Source organism: Lutra lutra, chromosome 1 (assembly GCF_902655055.1).
Source record: "Lutra lutra chromosome 1, mLutLut1.2, whole genome shotgun sequence".
In the NCBI taxonomy this organism is placed as follows: Eukaryota; Metazoa; Chordata; class Mammalia; order Carnivora; family Mustelidae; genus Lutra; species Lutra lutra.
The window spans coordinates 4119525-4136435 of record NC_062278.1 but is presented as its reverse complement, the minus strand read 5'-3'; the positions used below and the strand labels follow the sequence as shown (position 1 = coordinate 4136435).

At 54.6% G+C, this 16911-nt stretch overlaps 1 protein-coding gene across 4 annotated transcripts in view; it reads left to right on the top strand.

The window, feature by feature from the left end:
- Positions 1–9978, top strand: part of MX2 (MX dynamin like GTPase 2) — a 29769-nt gene extending 19791 nt beyond the window's left edge. For all 4 annotated transcript variants that reach the window (XM_047719761.1, XM_047719756.1, XM_047719764.1 and 1 more), the window contains 7 exons: positions 507–585; positions 2185–2307; positions 2625–2766; positions 3768–3926; positions 4382–4458; positions 5925–6179; positions 7439–9978. In XM_047719761.1, the coding sequence (XP_047575717.1) occupies positions 507–585; positions 2185–2307; positions 2625–2766; positions 3768–3926; positions 4382–4458; positions 5925–6179; positions 7439–7669 (1066 nt within the window). In that variant the 3' untranslated portion in view covers positions 7670–9978. The remainder of the gene's footprint in view (positions 1–506; positions 586–2184; positions 2308–2624; positions 2767–3767; positions 3927–4381; positions 4459–5924; positions 6180–7438) is intronic.
- Positions 9979–16911: the final 6933 nt, after the last annotated feature.

The following is a 16911-nucleotide window of genomic DNA, read 5'->3' as shown; positions in this document are numbered from 1 at the left end:
GGGAGCTGACGCATAAAGCCCAGAATAGGAAAATGATCATATACGTTATCGACCTTAGAATTAGAAGAGTGAGTTCTTTTTTCCAGCAAAAATGAATTTATTTTGGAATAACTGAATTGCAATTTGGGACATTCGAGCCATGGCCAAACCAAAGAGGAACGTTATCTTACAGAGAAGAGGGAGGACTTGGGTTGTTTGGAACTCAGTCCACTGGAGGAAGGCAAGCGTTCAGGGTGCTGATGGTTTTTCGTTGGCTGAGTCGCAAGGGTGGTGGGTTGCTTGTGGGAGAGTCAGCTCACATCCTTTCCGGCTGGGGTTCACAGCCACAGCCGATGTTTCTCTCCCAATGAGGAGTCTTCTGCTGGGTCTGGTCCGGACACCTTGGGTGGTGGTGTGGCATGGGAGCTCTCCCTTCTGGCCTCCCAGCTCCATTTCAGCGAGGTTTCCCTGACGGTACGGATAACCAGGGCGCTTCCTGAATGCCCGTGTGTTCTGTCTTGTCTCAGAGCTCTCCTGCAGGAAGGAAAGGCTACGGTGCCCTGTCTGGCGGAAAGACTGACCAATGAGCTCATCTTGCACATCAATGTGAGTCAACGGGGTTGGGTTGCCTCTTGTAGAAATTACAGCCTACCCAAGTCCCTTCATCGTGCAATGGCTGAGCTGCCCGCACAAGCCGATCGGCAAGTGCATTCTGAAAACCAAATCACTCATGGACAGAGGTTCCCAACAGAGCTTCCAAAACCTGGAGGCAACAGCTGCGGGCTGTTGAGGCAAACTGTCGAATCCGTCAATCTGGGGGAAGCAACGAGAAGGAGGAAAGGGATCAGCCAGTTTAGAAGGGTAAAGGAAACACGCACTGACTTAGCAAATACATCCTTTTGCAAGAGGCTAACACTCGTCAACCTTGAAAATGAAACAGTGATTTTATCAGCCTGTCAGTCAAAAGCAATGAATTCTTCCAAGCCAGGAAACACATACTCCGAGAACGTTGGTTGGAAGGGGCCAGAGCTTCTCAAGCTGTGTGCACAATTCACCTGGAATCTTATTTAAACTCAGATTCCTGGGTCCCAAGCCAAGTTTCTGAGTCGGTAGATCTAGGGGGTAGGGGGCAATGAATCTGGCCTTCTAACTTCCCAGGTGGTCCAGGGAACATACATTGAGGAGCCCTGCTAATCCAGAAACTGCCCGCAAGCCCCCACGCACCCTCCTTCCAGGCCACAGTGATCCCCAGAGATGGAGGACGCAGAACGGTGCCTGGCCCATAGACAGCCCTCCTGGCGCCTCTCGAGGTCCTTCCTTCTCCCCCTCCTTCCTTCTCATCGACATCACTGACTGGTTAGGGCTCCTCCCAGCCTGACACCGATATCCAAGACGTCCTCTCTACCGTAGCACCGTTTATCCACTTATAACACCCAAATGATCACCAGCAGAACATTTTACTAAAGAAAACTTACATTATACACAAGTGTACTTGTTCCCTAAAAATTTTTTTAAAGATTTTATTTATTAATTTGGAGAGAGATAGAGCATGCAGGGGGAGGGGCAGAGGGCGAGGGAGAGAGAGTATCCCAAGCAGACTCCCCGCTGAGCACAGAGCCCAACCTGGGACTCGATCTCATGACCTGAGCCAAAACCAAGAGTTGGATGCTTTTTTTTTTTAAGATTTCATTTATTTATTTGACAGAGAGAGATCACAAGTAGGCAGAGAGGCAGGCAGAGAGAGAGAGAGGAGGAAGCAGGCTCCCCGCTGAGCAGAGAGCCCGATTCGGGGCTCGAACCCAGGACTCTGAGATCATGACCTGAGCCAAAGGCAGAGGCTTAACCCCCTGAGACACCCGGGCGCCCCAAGATTGGATGCTTAATCACCTGGGCCACCCAGGCATGCTTACTTGTTCTCTAAATACAGAGCACCACCCAAGCCCAACCTGGCCGTGCCCCGATTCCTCCCTAGTCCAATGACCTCAACAAAACGGCAAATTCCTGCACGCCATGGTTCAGGCCGTAGGCACACTCATTGCCTGCACAGCCATCCCTGGGGTCCTCAACGGGTGTCCGAGTTCACAAGCTTCACACAGTAACAGGAACTCTAGATCCCCTCGAGAGCTTTCGCAGGGGACTCTGTGTCTAAGAAACCTGTCGGCCAGTGTCACCAGCTGCGGGTTTCATTGCTGGCTCTTTGTTCAGAAATCACTCCCGCTGCTAGAGGAGCAAATACGGGAGAGCTACCAGAGGGCCACCGACGAGCTGCACCAGTTCGGAGAGGACACCCCCAGCAACGAGGCCGACAGGATGTTCTTCCTGATCGATGTGAGCATGACCGAGGCTCCACGGGACACTCAGCACAGAACCGGGCCACCGTGTCACCAGACCCCCGGAGATAGCCACACGCTCCCCTGTGGCCCGCCCCCCGATAGTGGCCTCCCATACATCCCTGCCTGTGGCCTGCCGCGAGCCCTGTTTCGTGGGGGGGCTGCCCACCGTTTTTCCCCCCGGGGGCTGGGGAGGTCGGGTGGCTGCCCGGGTTTCTTGACCCCCCCTGCCCACCCCACACGCTGCTGCCCCCGGGAAGCCCCCAGCTCTTTAGTGGCATTACAGCACAGCCTGATGACTTTGTCTCGTTTTAGAAAATCAAAATGTTTAATCAGGACATTGAGAAGCTAACAGAGGGAGAAGAAGTCGTCAAGGAGAAAGAGACGCGCTTATTTAACAAAATCAGGGAGGAGTTTGAGAACTGGGTGCTCGTACTCACAGCCAATACCCAAAAAGGTAAGTCCTGGGACAAAGCTCCCCTAAACACGGGACCAGAGGCTCCTTGTGGCTCAGAGGAAGCACGCAAACAGCCGAACACGCCACACGAGACACCAGGGGCCCCTCAGCCATCCATGGGCACACTGCCCCCCCCAGACGCGACTCCAGCACCGCCAACCTTCTTGCTTCTTTGCTTTGAGACTAGACAGTTCTGCTCACCTTCTGCGCCTTCCTCTCCTCGCCCCTAACGCAGAGGTCAGTGGTTTGATAAGAACCCCTTGCTCTGCTTGGGGAAGTTCCAACGTCCCTTCTGCTAGAGCCCAGATGCCTGCAGGGTGTGTGGTGTATGTGTGTGCACGTGCACGCATGTGTGTGTGCGTGTGTGCGTGTGTGTGTGTCTGGCACTTGGAAAAAAATACCACTGTTCACGTCGTGGTGGGATTCCTCCAACTGTCGTCTGGACGTGTTCTTGGGAGATCTGTGAATCCTATAATAATATTTAAGTTTCCGTTTTCATGGTATGAATCTGGTACCTTCTACCAGTTACGAACACTAAACTCATCTCTCAGGCTGAGGACTCTCAACTAAAACACGTTTCCATGCGATAACAATTTTGTTTCTTAAAAGCCAGTTTTCCTTCAGTTGGTATTATCAGACCATAATTATTTTTTTCATTATAAAAAAACTCCATTTAGGAATATTGCCTTAGGACACAGTGGGTAAGCAAGACTCCAAGAAAAAGATGTTTCTATTTTTTATTTTTATTTTTTTTTAAAGATTTTATTATTTTATTTATTTGTCAGAGAGAGGGGGAGAGAGAGCGAGCAAGCACAGGCAGACAGAGAGGCAGGCAGAGGCTGAGGGGGAAGCAGGTTCCCTGACGAGCAAGGAGCCCGATGTGGGAGTCGACCCCAGGACGCTGGGATCATGACCTGAGCTGAAGGCAGCCGCTTAACCAACTGAGCGACCCAGGTGTCCCTGTTTCTATTTTTTAAATGGTGGTTTGTTTTATCCTGCAGTTAAAAATATTATTCACGAAAAAGTCTCAATATATGAAAAGCAGTACCGCGGCAAGGAGCTTCTCGGCTTTGTCAACTACAAGACGTTCCAGACCATAGTGCACCAGTACCTAGAACAGCTGGTCGACCCCGCACTCGCCCTGCTCCAGAAGGCTGTTGGTGAGGAGCTCTCCTGAGTGCCTTTCGCACGGTCGGCCCAGCCCTGTACCATCTGGAACGCTCAGTGCCTCAGAGGGAGGGGTCGGGATGCAATTATCAAACCAAGCAGGAAGACCTTCCTTGACCACTTGGGGGGGAAGATGAGAGTCAGGGGAGCATTCTCCGGTCACCCCCCACCCCCTCCACGCAGCCACGTGGGGTATAGTCGGATGCTGGTCCTGGGGAGAACACACAGTCCATCCAAGGAGGGGAAATTGACAGGACCTGGGCAGGGCGGTGATGGTTTTGTGTCTCCGTGGGACAACGTACTGTCCCCTCCTCCTCTCCTGGTCTGTAGATCTGGGGAGCACAAGGTTGGAATGGGGCCCATGTAACATGATTTCTTTTTCCCTGCGTCTCTAACCCGTTTTACTCCTGCTTGCAATTTATGGATGCCTTGTTCTTTCTCGGGTCAGAAATCGTCCGGCAAATGTTCTCCGACACAGCCAAGAAGCATTTTAGTGGATTTTCCAACCTTAATCAAAGAGCCCAGGTAAGCACCCACAGTCTATGAGCAAGTCACCTGTACTGCTGGCTCTTTTGTTGGGGTCTAACCTTTGAAAGAAGCAGGATATTTACTGTCCTCTAGAAATTCGAGGCCGAGGTTAGAACTGCGGGCTGGCTGGGCTGGCGGCTGGTAGTCTGCACTCCCTAGGAGGGACGGAACAAAGCGCCCGGCCGAGTTCCCCTGTCTGCGGGAGACTAACGCAGGCCGTAGGCTCGGTGCTGGTGCTCTGAACATGCCTGGTGACTGACCAGTTCTTTGAACCTCTTTCCACTACAAAGGACAGGATGGTCCATTAGTCCTACTCCAAAATCTTTCTAAGTTGGACTTAAAAATATTGTCGCAGCTGTGTGGGTTTCTACGGAAACAGCTCTGATGCCCCTCTCAGGGATGGGAAGCAGGGGTGCTCCAGCTCCCCACCCCCACCCCCGGGCTCTAGATAAAAACCTTCTTCTGCTCAGGGCTGAGCCAGTGGGTCTGAATCTCATTCCACAACTCAAGTGAGCAGGAAAGAGAATTTTTCCACCATTTTCCCATAACAGCTGGATGTCTCCTTTCACACCATTGGCCAGTTGGGGAAAGCGCTGTCTGACTTCAGACCTCTCCAGCTCTCCCGGGGCCTGTGTCTGAGGCCTTGGGTGCCTCCCCAGGGGATGGGGGACAGGCCTGGGCCTGGACCGCCGTTTCTCCAGGACAGCAGCTTGTCCTTCCCAGGTCTCAGCAGTTGGCCCCCTCCCCCCGCCATGCTCCTGACCCCAAGAAGGGGCTCTTCTGCACCAGGTCACCCTTCCCTTCCTGGAATGCCTCTAATGGCTGATGCAACACAGGAGTCGCAGGATTCCTGGAAAACACAGATGTCCGAGTGATACCCCGTTGTGTTCATTTGTGCGGATTCATTCTCAAAGGCATGGATTCAAGCCAGTTGGAGAGACCAGAGGGATGGAGGTAGAATTACAGAGTAGACACCATCGATGAGGCAGGCAGATGGTGACGTGGGAGCGAAGGGAGGTCAGGAGCCGCGGGTGGGACCCTGCAAGGGCAGAGAGACAGACAGGATGCAAGAGGACACCATGGCATGGGGCAGGGAGCCTCCCTAGAGTCGCCATGTAAAATCCCAGGTCTTTGACGTGAAATTATGTTTAATACCATCTCAATATAATAGTACTTTCTACGATGTTTAAATCAACCAAGGGGAGGGGCACCTGGGTGGCTCAGTGGGTTAAAGCCTCTGCCTTTGACTCAGGTCATGATCTCAAGGTCCTGGGATCGAGCCCCGCATCAGGCTCTTTGCTCCACGGGGAGCCTGCTTCCTCCTCTCTCTCTGCCTGCCTCTCTGTCTGCTTGTGATCTCGCTGTCAAACAAATAAATAAAATCTTTAAGAAAAAAAAAGAAAAGGAAAAAAAAAACAACCAAGGGGAGCCAAGAAGTCATGTGCTTTCTCTTCTCCAACCAGAACAAGATTGAAGACTTAAAAACGAGACAAGCAGAAATAGCGGAAAATCTGATCCGACTTCAGTTCCGAATGGAGCAGCTGGTGTACTGTCAAGATGAGATTTACAGCGTGGTTCTGAACCAAGTCCGGAAAGAGGTTTTCAACCCAATGGGAAAGCCCATGCAGGATCATGAGTTGAAACTGCCTTTCTCAAAAGATACGTCTTCGATGTCGTCCATCACTGAAATTGGGGTGCACCTGAATGCATATTTCTGGGTGAGCATGTAGGCCGGGGTGGGGGTCTTTGCCCCGCAGACCCCTTTGGCATTCTGATTGAAGCTGCTTTGCGGGGTGGGGGCCCCTGCCGGGTAGGCAGCCCCTTCCGCAGGGATAAATGTTCACGTATTATCTCATTTATAGTTAAAACCCTGGTGTTATCAAATAGTTGCAACCCTGTCTAGGAACTTTCCACTAATTCGGGAATTGGGGAATCAGGTTTGTAATGGGACACGGCACGTACTCAAAACGCATTCCGATGGCAAAGTTCTTTATATTTTATGCTATGCATGAATCCCCAAATTGCTAGTATCAGAATACAGCGAGATACGATCAGCACTAACTTTACGAGTCAGCATGTAGCTCTCCCTGATGTTCAGAAGGCACTCAGGTCTCGAATGGCCTCAGACTCACCAGCTGCACAAAACTGGCATGAAAATTCCTTCACTTAGATTCTGTGACCCGATCACCTCCAGAGTTTCCAGACCTCCATCCACGGACAGAAATGTGGAGGGCATAGAAAGGAAGACAGCTTTTAACCTGCAAAGGAGCCCAACTCCTAAAGCCCTTTCTTTCATTATTTTTAAGATTTATTTATTTTAGAGAGAAAGAGAGAGCAAATTCAGGGGGAGGAGAAGGAGCAGGGGGAAGAGAGAGAGAAGCAGACTCCGCACTGAGCAGGGAGCCTGATGCGGGGCTCGACCTCACGACCCTGGTATCATGACTGGAGCTGAAATCAATAGTCAGACCCTACCTGACTGAGCCACCCATGTGCCACCCCTCCTGAAGCCTTTTCTGAATCAGAGTAGAAAGGAGTTACGCAGATGTGAAGTCCAGCTGCCCACAAACTTGTTCCTACCCACGCAGACAGGGAATGAGGTGGCCACTAACGCAGGTCTCAGTCCGCTCCCAGAAGGGACCAGGGGATCGCAGGGCCCAGAGGTCTCTCTGGGGAGGTGGAGTGGGGATGAGGCTGGAGGAGGAAAGGGGCAGAGCTCCCAGGAAGGCGGGGATGTCCAGAAGTGTGCTACGGGTTCCCGCTAGCCTGCCAGGTGGGTTCTTAGGACTGAGGGAGCACCTGCCTGGTCGTGGAACTCAGGCAGCCCATCTAGAACCTTCCCATGTCTCAAAGCTGATCATGGCAATGGGGTGCTCCAGAACCTATCGAGGCCATCACCCACAGATCCAAGAATCCCAAGGCTTTGCTGCAACCACAGGTGGAGACCCCTCCGGCTGACTGTCTTTATCCCCTCTTCCAGGAAACCAGCAAACGTCTGGCCAACCAGATCCCATTCATAATTCAGTATTTCATACTCCAGGAGAACGGCAGTTGCCTACAGAAAGCCATGATGCAGGTCCTACAGGAGAGGGAGAATTACTCCTGGCTGCTTCAGGAGCAGAGCGACACCATTGCCAAGAGGAGGTTCCTGAAGGAGAAAATTTACCGGCTATCTCAGGCACAGCGCACGCTCTATAATTTCTACGGTTAAAGGGGGCACGTCCGCGGAGGGGCAACGATGCTTCGGGATTTTCTCTTCTGTGCATTCACCTTAAGGAGAGGCGAGAGGCGGCCTCTTACTTGGAACCAAGCTTTTCTGCTGCCCCGTGTCCACCTTCTCTGTACTGCGCTTGCGCTCAGCCCAGAGTTTGTATCTAAAGTCCACACACACTCGGGGCTGTCACCTCCGCCAGGAGGTCCTCTCTGATCTCCCCAAAGAGGTGGCTCTCCAGTCCTTGAGCACCACACCCCCGGGTCACAGCGTTGTCAACTACTGCTCTCTTTCTTTGTTAGGTTGTAAGGCCCCAGAGAGGGGAGGTCAGGATCATATTCTTCTGTATTTCCAGAATCTTGGACGGCACCGGCTACACTCTAGTCCCTTAATACATGATCTGTCACTGAACACGTGAATGAGGAAGCCTCCCGGGCGCTACGGCTTAAATCCAGACTTGGGTGGTTTCAGATGGTGTCCCTTGGCTGGTCGCTCTCAGAGCAATTCAGCCATGCCACCTGCTTCCCGGGGTTGACCGTAGCCGTGTTTCTGGCCCCCCAAGGGAAAAGAGCTTGAATGATACCAATTCTAATGTATATGGTTTCCTGGCTCCAGTGAGCCCCCGTGGTGGCTGTGTGAAGTCTTAAAGAGAAGGTTAGTAAGGAAAAACATTTTTTAAAGAATGTATTCGTTTATTTGACACAGAGAGAGAGAAAGAGAAAGCACGAGCAGGGTGAGCAGGAGAGGGAGAAGCAGACTCCCCAGTGAGCCAGGAGCCCAATGCGGGGCTCGATCCCAGGATTCTGGGATCATAACCTGAGCCAAAGACAGACACTTAACCGACTGAGCCACCTGGCGCCTCAGAAAAAAAAATTTTAATGCAGAGATTTATACCAGTGGCCATCTCTAGGTTAGAGGATTGTGGCTAATTTTATTTTGTTCGTCATGCTAGGCAATACCTACTTCAGAGGAATTTTAGGAGGGTCAAGGGAAACCATTTCTGCAAAACACCTGTCCCAAAGCAGGTGTTCAAAAATGCCAGCAATTCCTCCCTCCCCATCCAACACCTCTTTCTTCCTTTCTCTCTAGGTCCGTAGAGCACCCCTCGCTTCTGAAACCCTTGCAGCCTGCTCTATCTCCCTGTCCTTTGATACTCTGTGAGGCAGCTGCTCTAAGGTGGTAGAGGAGCCCGATCTCACTGTTTTGCACACGCACGCCCCGTTGTCCCAGCACCCTTGGTTGAAGAGACCATCCTTCCCCCAATGGTCTTGGCACCCTCGCCAAAAATCATCTGGCCATATGCAGAAGTGTTTATTTCTGGGCTTTCTGTTCTAGTCCGCTGGTCTGTGTCTGACTTTAGGCCAATACCACCGTCTTTTGGTAACAGTAGCTTTGCATTAAATTTGAAATAAGGAAGCGGGGGTCCTTAGCGTCCTCCTTCTTTCTCAGGATGTTTTTGCCCATTTCGAGGTAGGTTAAGATTGTACGTGAATCTTAGGGTGGGTTTTTCCTCTCTCTACCAAAAATGTCATTGGGATATTGACAGGGACGGTGCTGACTCTGGAGGTCACTTTGGGGGATATCTGCATCTTAACGATATTAAATCTTGCAATCCATGAACACAGGATGTCTTTCCATTTATTTATGTCTTCTTTAATGTCTTTGAGCAATGTTTTTTTTATCATTTTCAGCGTATGGGTCTTTCATTCCTGTGATTAGGTTAATCCCCGAATTGTTTATTCTTTTTGATGCTGTTGTAAGTGGAACTGGTTTTCTTCATTTCTTTTCCAGATCATTCATTTTTAGGGTTACAGAAATGCAACTGACTTTCACGTGTTCATTTCATATCTTGGTACTCTCCAATTTGCTCACTAGTCCTAACAGGTTTTTGTTTTTTTGTTTTGGGGGAGTTTTGCAGAATATTTGTGGTTTTCCATTTGTAAAGTCATTAAATCTTTGAACACTCTATGAACAGAGATCATTGTACTTCCTTTCCAATCTGGATGTCTTTCATTTTGTTATCTTGCTGGATTCGTCCTCTGATCCCATCTTGAAGTGGCAAAAGTGGAGTGTCCCTGGTTTTAAAGAACCTTTGCCATATTGAAGCTAACCGTTATGGAAAGAGCATAGGAAAGAGAAAATATTGGTCTTAGTTCTGGCAACCTTTACTTTTCTTTTTTCTTTTGTAATTTGGATTTTCCCCCTCATTTTATGAGTTGGGTCACGTAGCAGCTCTGAGAAGACCCACGGTCCCTGTTCCCTTGTTTGTTGTCTTCTTTACCTTTAAATTGTAAACGCCGTTGTGAAAATAAAGCCTGAGAAAAAGAAAGTCTGATCATTAATATTTGTTCCATTAATTGCATGTTCAAAGCTTCCCCATTTCAACATATGTGCACACGCCTGCACACGTGCACACACACAGAGCCTTGGCCAAAGCCGCTCATTTACCACCTTGGGACTGACCCCAAGCCCCAGGGGTGAGCATGCAGGAAACGCGCCCAGGCTTGGTGTCGCCGAGTCCTGGAGCTTCCGCGGCAAAGTACCGCGAGCTGGATGGCTTCCACGGGTGAAGCACACTGTTCTCGCACACTCTGGAGGCTGGAGGTCTGAAGTCAAGGCACAGGCAGGGTTGGAGCCTCCTGGAGCGGAGGGAGAAGGTGTCCAGCCTGCCCCCCCAGCCGCAGCTGTCCTGCATCTCCCAGTCCCTGCCCTGTCCTTGCGGGTCTCCAACGGCCTTCTCTGTGTCTCTCGGGCCCAGGTCCCTCTCCTCTCTCATCTATAGACCCCAGTCATCAGGCTGAATCAGGACGACCTCATCTTGGGATCCATAACTTAATGACATCTATAGAGATGCTACTTGCAAATGAGGTCATGTTCCCAGGCTCCTGGGCTTAGCCCAGGAACACAGTTCTGGGGGACCCACAGCGGGGACCACAGCACCCGGTTTCCCAGCTGGGTGCAGCACGGGCCCGTTCTCATGAGAATAAGCACCCCCTCCTCTCCGCAGCTGAACACCACCCGAGGGTGCTCCCCTCACATCACCGATGCCTGCAGCCCACTGGCAGGGTGCTGAGCCATATGGTCCCTGGGGCCCCACCATCCCCGGGGCCTTTGAGCCCCCGCCAGACCCTCTGCGCTCACCGGCAGGTGAGGACAGAAAGGGTAGGGGATTGGCAGGGAGGTTCCCAGGAGCCCAGGAGTTCGCTCCCTCCCGCGTTCAAGGGCAGGTCTTGGGCTGGCCTGTGCCCAACTGCAAGGCAGACTGGAAAACGTGGTCCAGCGAGGCAGACAGAGGAAGGGGAGCCGGTTTTTGGGTGTTGCCACACTGGTCCCCACATCCACCGGGAGCATTCCTGGAACAAGACACGGGAGAAAAGAAAAAGACATGTTCCCTGTTCTTGTTTCTTCCGCCTGGGTCGCTCACTTGCACACGCAGGCACACATACACACACAACAGTTTCCTCCCTGCCTCTCCTGTGGGGCTGGGGTTTTGCTCCTGACGAGTGCAGAAGGAAGACCACCCAAATGGGAAGCAAAGCTGTTCAGTCAGACTAATGCAGGGAGGTCAGCCGCCGTCACCGAGGTCCTGGCAGAGCCTCCCAGGCAGGGAGAGGAGCGGCCAGGCTTCATGGGGGGGGAAACACGGAGGCTCCCCACGAGCCTGGAGGGGGCTGTGGCTCGGGGAGGCTGGGCCCGGCTAACTAGAAGTAGACATCCCATGTGACTGCGTTGGGGTATACTCTCGGCTTTCTCTGGTTGGTCTGAAAGCAGGAACAGGGACAAAAAATTAGGGAATCTATCAGTTATTAAGCAAACCCTGGTCATTGGGGGCTAATGGTTATGAAGATTATTGTTCAGCTTTCTGGACTGTTGGCAGAGAGCCTGCGGACTTCCTACGTCCGACTTACAGCAGGAGGCTCCCTGAGCTGGTCAGGTTCTGGGCAGGGGCTGCGGGAGCACCGCGTTTACAGACGGTCTGGTCACCGTGGGAGTCCGGCCAGTCTCTCCCAGCTTCCCTTACCCTGTGGGACCTTCCCGTCTTGTTTCTACCCTGTGAGATCCTAGGATGCCCCTTTTGGCAAGCACAGTGACATGGCCGGATGGTAATCTATCATTATATAACAAAGTATCCCAAGCTCTAGCCCCCCAAATTTCCTGTCTTGGTTTCTTGGGATCAGGGATTCAGGTGTTCTTTAGCGGGTGCCGCTGACTCCCGGCGGTGTCTCAGGGAGCCAGTCCAGAGGCGGGCCAGGCGCCTGCTCTCTTGGCCGGAGGCTCGGTGGCAGGAGGACCGACCTCTGTGATGGGCTGAGGAATGGCCCCCCAGGTAGCCGGGCCCTAATCCCTGGCACCTGTGACTGTGAGCAGAACCTCGTACAGTCTCTGCGCACGAGGGACTCCGTGCTGAGGCTCCATTTTACCTTCCGGCTAATGAACTCTTGAACTGGGTCGGAATCCAGAATCATTTTACAAGTGGCTGATCATAAAATCCAACAAAACGACTGGCATTCGGCCACAAAACTGATGATATGAACTCTAGGAAGACGAAGAGTTAATGAGCGCAGCCAGGGATACATTTGTTTGATGACAGCGAGAGAAGAATCCTTCAGCTGGTGATCGAAAGAGGCTCAGCCAGTTAGCACTGAATTCACAGGGTTTTTTCTTCCTTTCCTGAATCATGTGATTGCCTCCTTCTTTCTCATAAAGCCCCCTTGCTTTCCCTACCCAAGCGGGACACTTTTCTGCTTACTCCGCAATATGCACTCCCAGAGTCGCAATTTGGAGACCCCAAATGAAGGCCCTTGCCTTCTCCGAGCTTTGCCCTTCTTCCTCAGGTAGCAGCTACTTTGTTCATTTTTTAAAAAATACTTTGTTTATTTATAGAGCTGGAGCAGGTGGAGGGGCAGAGGGAGAGGGAGAGAATCTCAAGCAGACACCATGCTGAGTGTGGAGCCCGACACGGGGCTCGAACTTATGACTCTGAGATCATGACCTGAGCTGAAATCAAGAGTCGGACGCTCAACCGACTGAGCCACCCAGCTGCCCCGGAAGGTGGGGGGAGGGGGCAGCTACTTGAAGTGGAGAAAAGGTCTCTATGGGTCTGAGGAAGCTACAGACCTTGAGATGGGGAGAGGACCCCAAATTATCCAGGTGGGCACCAGATGCCATCACAGGTGTCCTCATGAGAGGGAGAAGGAGCAAGAGGGGCTACAGGGAAGTCAGCGCAAAGAAGGAGCCGATGGGAAGATGCTGGCTTTGGAGAAGGAGGAAGGGGCCCCGAGACAGGCAAGCAACGTAGCTCTCGAAGCTGGATAAGGTGAAGAGAAGCAGAGTCTCTCAGGGGAGCACGGCGCTGTCAACACTGTGACTTCAGCCCCCTGGGAAATTGACCTTGGGCTTCTGACCTCAAAACTGTAAGAGAGTAAGTGTCTGTTGTTTTAATCCACTGAGTTTGTGGCAATTTGTTACCATAACTGTGGGAAACCAACATGGCCCCCAAGCTCCCTCGCCTGTCTGCAGGTGGCTGTGGCCAGAGACGTGGGTTCCTTGCCACGTCACATGTCGGTTCGTTGGCACAACACGGCAGCCCAAATGCGAGGGCTCTGGCGTTATCAGGGTCAGGATGGCATCGGTCCGTAGAATGGACCGGGTTTTTCTGAAAGCTGCTCAACTGAGTGGGACGCCAGTCAGTGTGGAAATGTGCGGAAATCTGTTCCTGTCATGGCACCTGAACACGGAAGACGTCTTAGAAATGCTTTTTGGAGCAATGAGTGATGACTGGTGGGTGCCTGCAAAGGCGACACAGAGAACAGGAAAGCTCATGAGAACGTGGAAAGGAGTCTCCATTTCTCACGAGCCATGTGATTTTGGGCAAAGGGGTCCACTTCTCTGAGCCTTCCCTTGCTATTTGAGTCTGGCTCTGTTGGAGACCTTCTGTGTGAAGAAATCGGCCCAGTAATACGGCATGAATGCTCCACAGCCAAGGGACAGCACTTTTAATAGAGCTACTGTGTGAGGGCCTCTCCACTTCCTACACTAGAGAGGGGCTGCCCACCTTCCATAGTACGCAAGTGTAAGGTTTTATAGGTGAGATAAACACGACACCAGGTGAAGTGGGTGCAAGGCAAGATTTATTAAAGGCGCTCTCCGGCGAAGTTTCAGGGCTCAGGAGAAGGGGAGCCAGGAAAGTTGCACCGGGAGGAGGTGGGCACCCTCGGGCGAGGTTCCAGGACTCTGGAAAGCAGAGTGGCAGAAGCCGCGCTGGGCGGGAGTTGGCGGGGGTCTGTTATCTGTCTCCTGCATAGGTATCCGGTTACCTATGGAGACGTGACCTGGGCATACATCCTTTTGGCGGGAGAGTCAAGGGTTAAGGAGGGGGTGGTAGGCTGGAAGATGGAGACCCCGTGGCGGTCATTTCCATTGCTCTTCCTGCATTCCGGGAGCCTCCGGAGTCGCCGGAGTCGCCGGTCATTTCTATTGTTCCTCCTGCACTCCCGGAGCCCGCCGACCCAACAGCGAGCATCCCACTTTTTTTTTTTTTTTTTAAGATTTTACTTATTTATTTGACAGAGACACAGCGAGAGAGGGAACATAAGCAGGCGTAGTGGGAGAGGAAGAAGCAGGCTCCTTACCGAGCAGGGAGCCCGATGTGGGGCTCCATCCCAGGACCCTGGGATCATGACCTGAGCCCAAGGCAGACGCTTAACTACTGAGCCACCCAGGCACCCCAGCATCCTACATCCTATAGTATGAAATACTGAGCCCAGCTGCAGGCAGAGGGGGAAGGAGGCAGCCTGGGTTGGAATTTGAGAATTGGCGGAAAGAAAAGGGAAGGCCCTTGGGAAAAGTCCTGGGAAGGCAGGTCAGAGTGCTCCTGCCTCCCCAATCGGAAAAATAAGCTTTCACAAGGCACCTGGAGAGTCCCCTGAAAATGCAGACTGATTCAGAGGTTCGCGGTGGCCCCAGACCCTGCAGGTCTCACCGGCTTCCAGGTGACGTCAACGCTGCTGGCCTCTCCTTTGAGAAGCACGAATCTATGACTCGGGTCTACGAAGGAGAAAACAAAACGGGGCCAAAGGCACCCTACTCTGGGCTCGCGCTCCGGGCAGCACACAGGGGACGCTGCGCGGGAACTCGGACACTGCTCTGCCCTTCCGCCTGGACGCCCCGCGAGCGCACCCCCCCACCAGTGCCCACCCCCTCCCCAACACTGCCCCCTCCCCTTCCCCCGCCGAAGCAAAACCGCGCCCAGGCAGAGCTGGACGTCCCGGAGGAGCCCCAGCCAGAGGGCCTCCAGCCGCCCCGCCCCGCCCCCTCCGGCCCCTCCCCGCCCCCTCCGGCCCTGCTCCTTCCCCTCCGGCCCCGCCCCCTCCGGGACACCCGCAGGACCGCGTCCCGGCAGAGCTGGACATCCGGGAGGAGCCCGGGTCTGAGAGCCTGGGCCGTCGCCGCCCCGCTTCCGCCCGGCGCCGCCCCTCCTCCTCCGGCTCCGCTAGTTCCTCCCCCTCCCGGCGCCGCCCCTCTTCCCCCGGCCTCGCCCCCTCCTCCTCCCGGCACCGCCCCTCCTCCTCCGGCTCCGCTAGTTCCTCCCCCTCCCGGCGCCGCCCCTCTTCCCCCGGCCTCGCCCCCTCCTCCTCCCGGCACCGCCCCTCCTCCCCCGGCTCCGCTAGTTCCTCCCCCTCCGGGCACCGCCCCTCCTCCTCCGGCTTCGGCCCCTCCTCCTCCCGGCGCCGCCCCTCCTCCCCCGGCTCCGCTAGTTCCTCCCCCTCCCGGCGCCGCCCCTCCTCCCCCGGCTCCGCTAGTTCCTCCCCCTCCGGGCACCGCCCCTCCTCCCCCGGCTTCGGCCCATCCTCCTCCCGGCGCCGCCCCTCCTCCCCCGGCTCCGCTAGTTCCTCCCCCTCCGGGCACCGCCCCTCCTCCCCCGGCTTCGGCCCCTCCTCCTCCCGGCGCCGCCCCTCCTCCCCCGGCTCCGATAGTTCCTCCCCCTCCGGGCACCGCACCTCCTCCCCCGGCTTCGGCCCCTCCTCCTCCCGGCGCCGCCCCTCCTCCCCCGGCTCCGCTAGTTCCTCCCCCTTCCGGCGCCGCCCCTCCTCCCCCGGCCTCGCCCCCTCCTCCTCCCGGCACCGCCCCTCCCCCCCTCCCCCCCCCCCCCAGCTCCGCTAGTTCCTCCCCCTCCCGGCGCCGCCCCTCTTCCCCTGGCCTCGCCCCCTCCCCCTCCCGGCGCCGCCCCTCCTCCCCCGGCTTCGGCTCCTCCTCCCGCTCTCTGACGTCCCTTTCTGCAATCCAAAAAGCAAGGAAACCGAAACTGAAGCCGAGTTGTCTAGGAAACGCAAGGTCGGGCAGCAGGTGCTTAGGGTAATTCCCCGGGGTCACCAGAGAGCCCTGTCTGCAGGGTGACACCCACCATCATTCATCCGGTAGTTCTTTCTAGAAGCACCTATCATGCTGTGGGCCGCGAACTCTGCTAGATCCCAGGGCCTGGTGCTGCCTCCATGTGGACAGCCTGGCGGCGTTCACAGACGTCAAGGCAGTGTGATGAGGCTACGTGCCATGGTTGGGGATGGGAGGGAACCCGGGGCTCTCCGGGAGCCAGTGCACTAGGTCTGGGGAAGACGGCGGGAGGCTGCAGGGTAGGAGGAGGAGCCCCTTGAGCTGGGGGGCTTGTGCGTAGGGAGCAAGGTGTTACCTGGGGGGGGGGGTACTGAGCCAGGTGAAGCTGGGCGTGGACAGGCCTGGCACACCTTTGGAATATCTTACCTGCTCCCATCCTGCTGTGGGGCCCCCTGCGGCATGGAAGCCGGCCCCGGCCTTTTCCCTGGGGCGCTGAGAAAACACACCACCGGTGTGGAGATAGGGAGTCGCGCCTGGGGGTGTGCGTGGCTCTCCATGAACCCCAGCTTGGCGGTCCTCTGCGGGTCAGGGCCAGGCCCGGCAGGTGAAGAGAGGGCTGGACAAGGTCCCACGAGACCTGACAGGGCCTGGTAGCTGTGACGGCGCTGGCCGCAGGGAGTGGCGTCTCTGGGATTGTGCGCTCCTGCGTTTCCGTGGATGCTGTGTTTTGGCCAGCTGCCTTTGAACGGACCCAGGAAACAACAGGAAGAGGGCAGTACAACCCAGAGCCCTGGGCCAGCTGCACCTTCAGTCTGCACACCAGACAGATCACCCACCAACCCCAGTCCTCACCCTGGCGTTATTAACTCATTGCACCTGGTTGTCACTTATGCCCCTAGTCCTGTCTGATT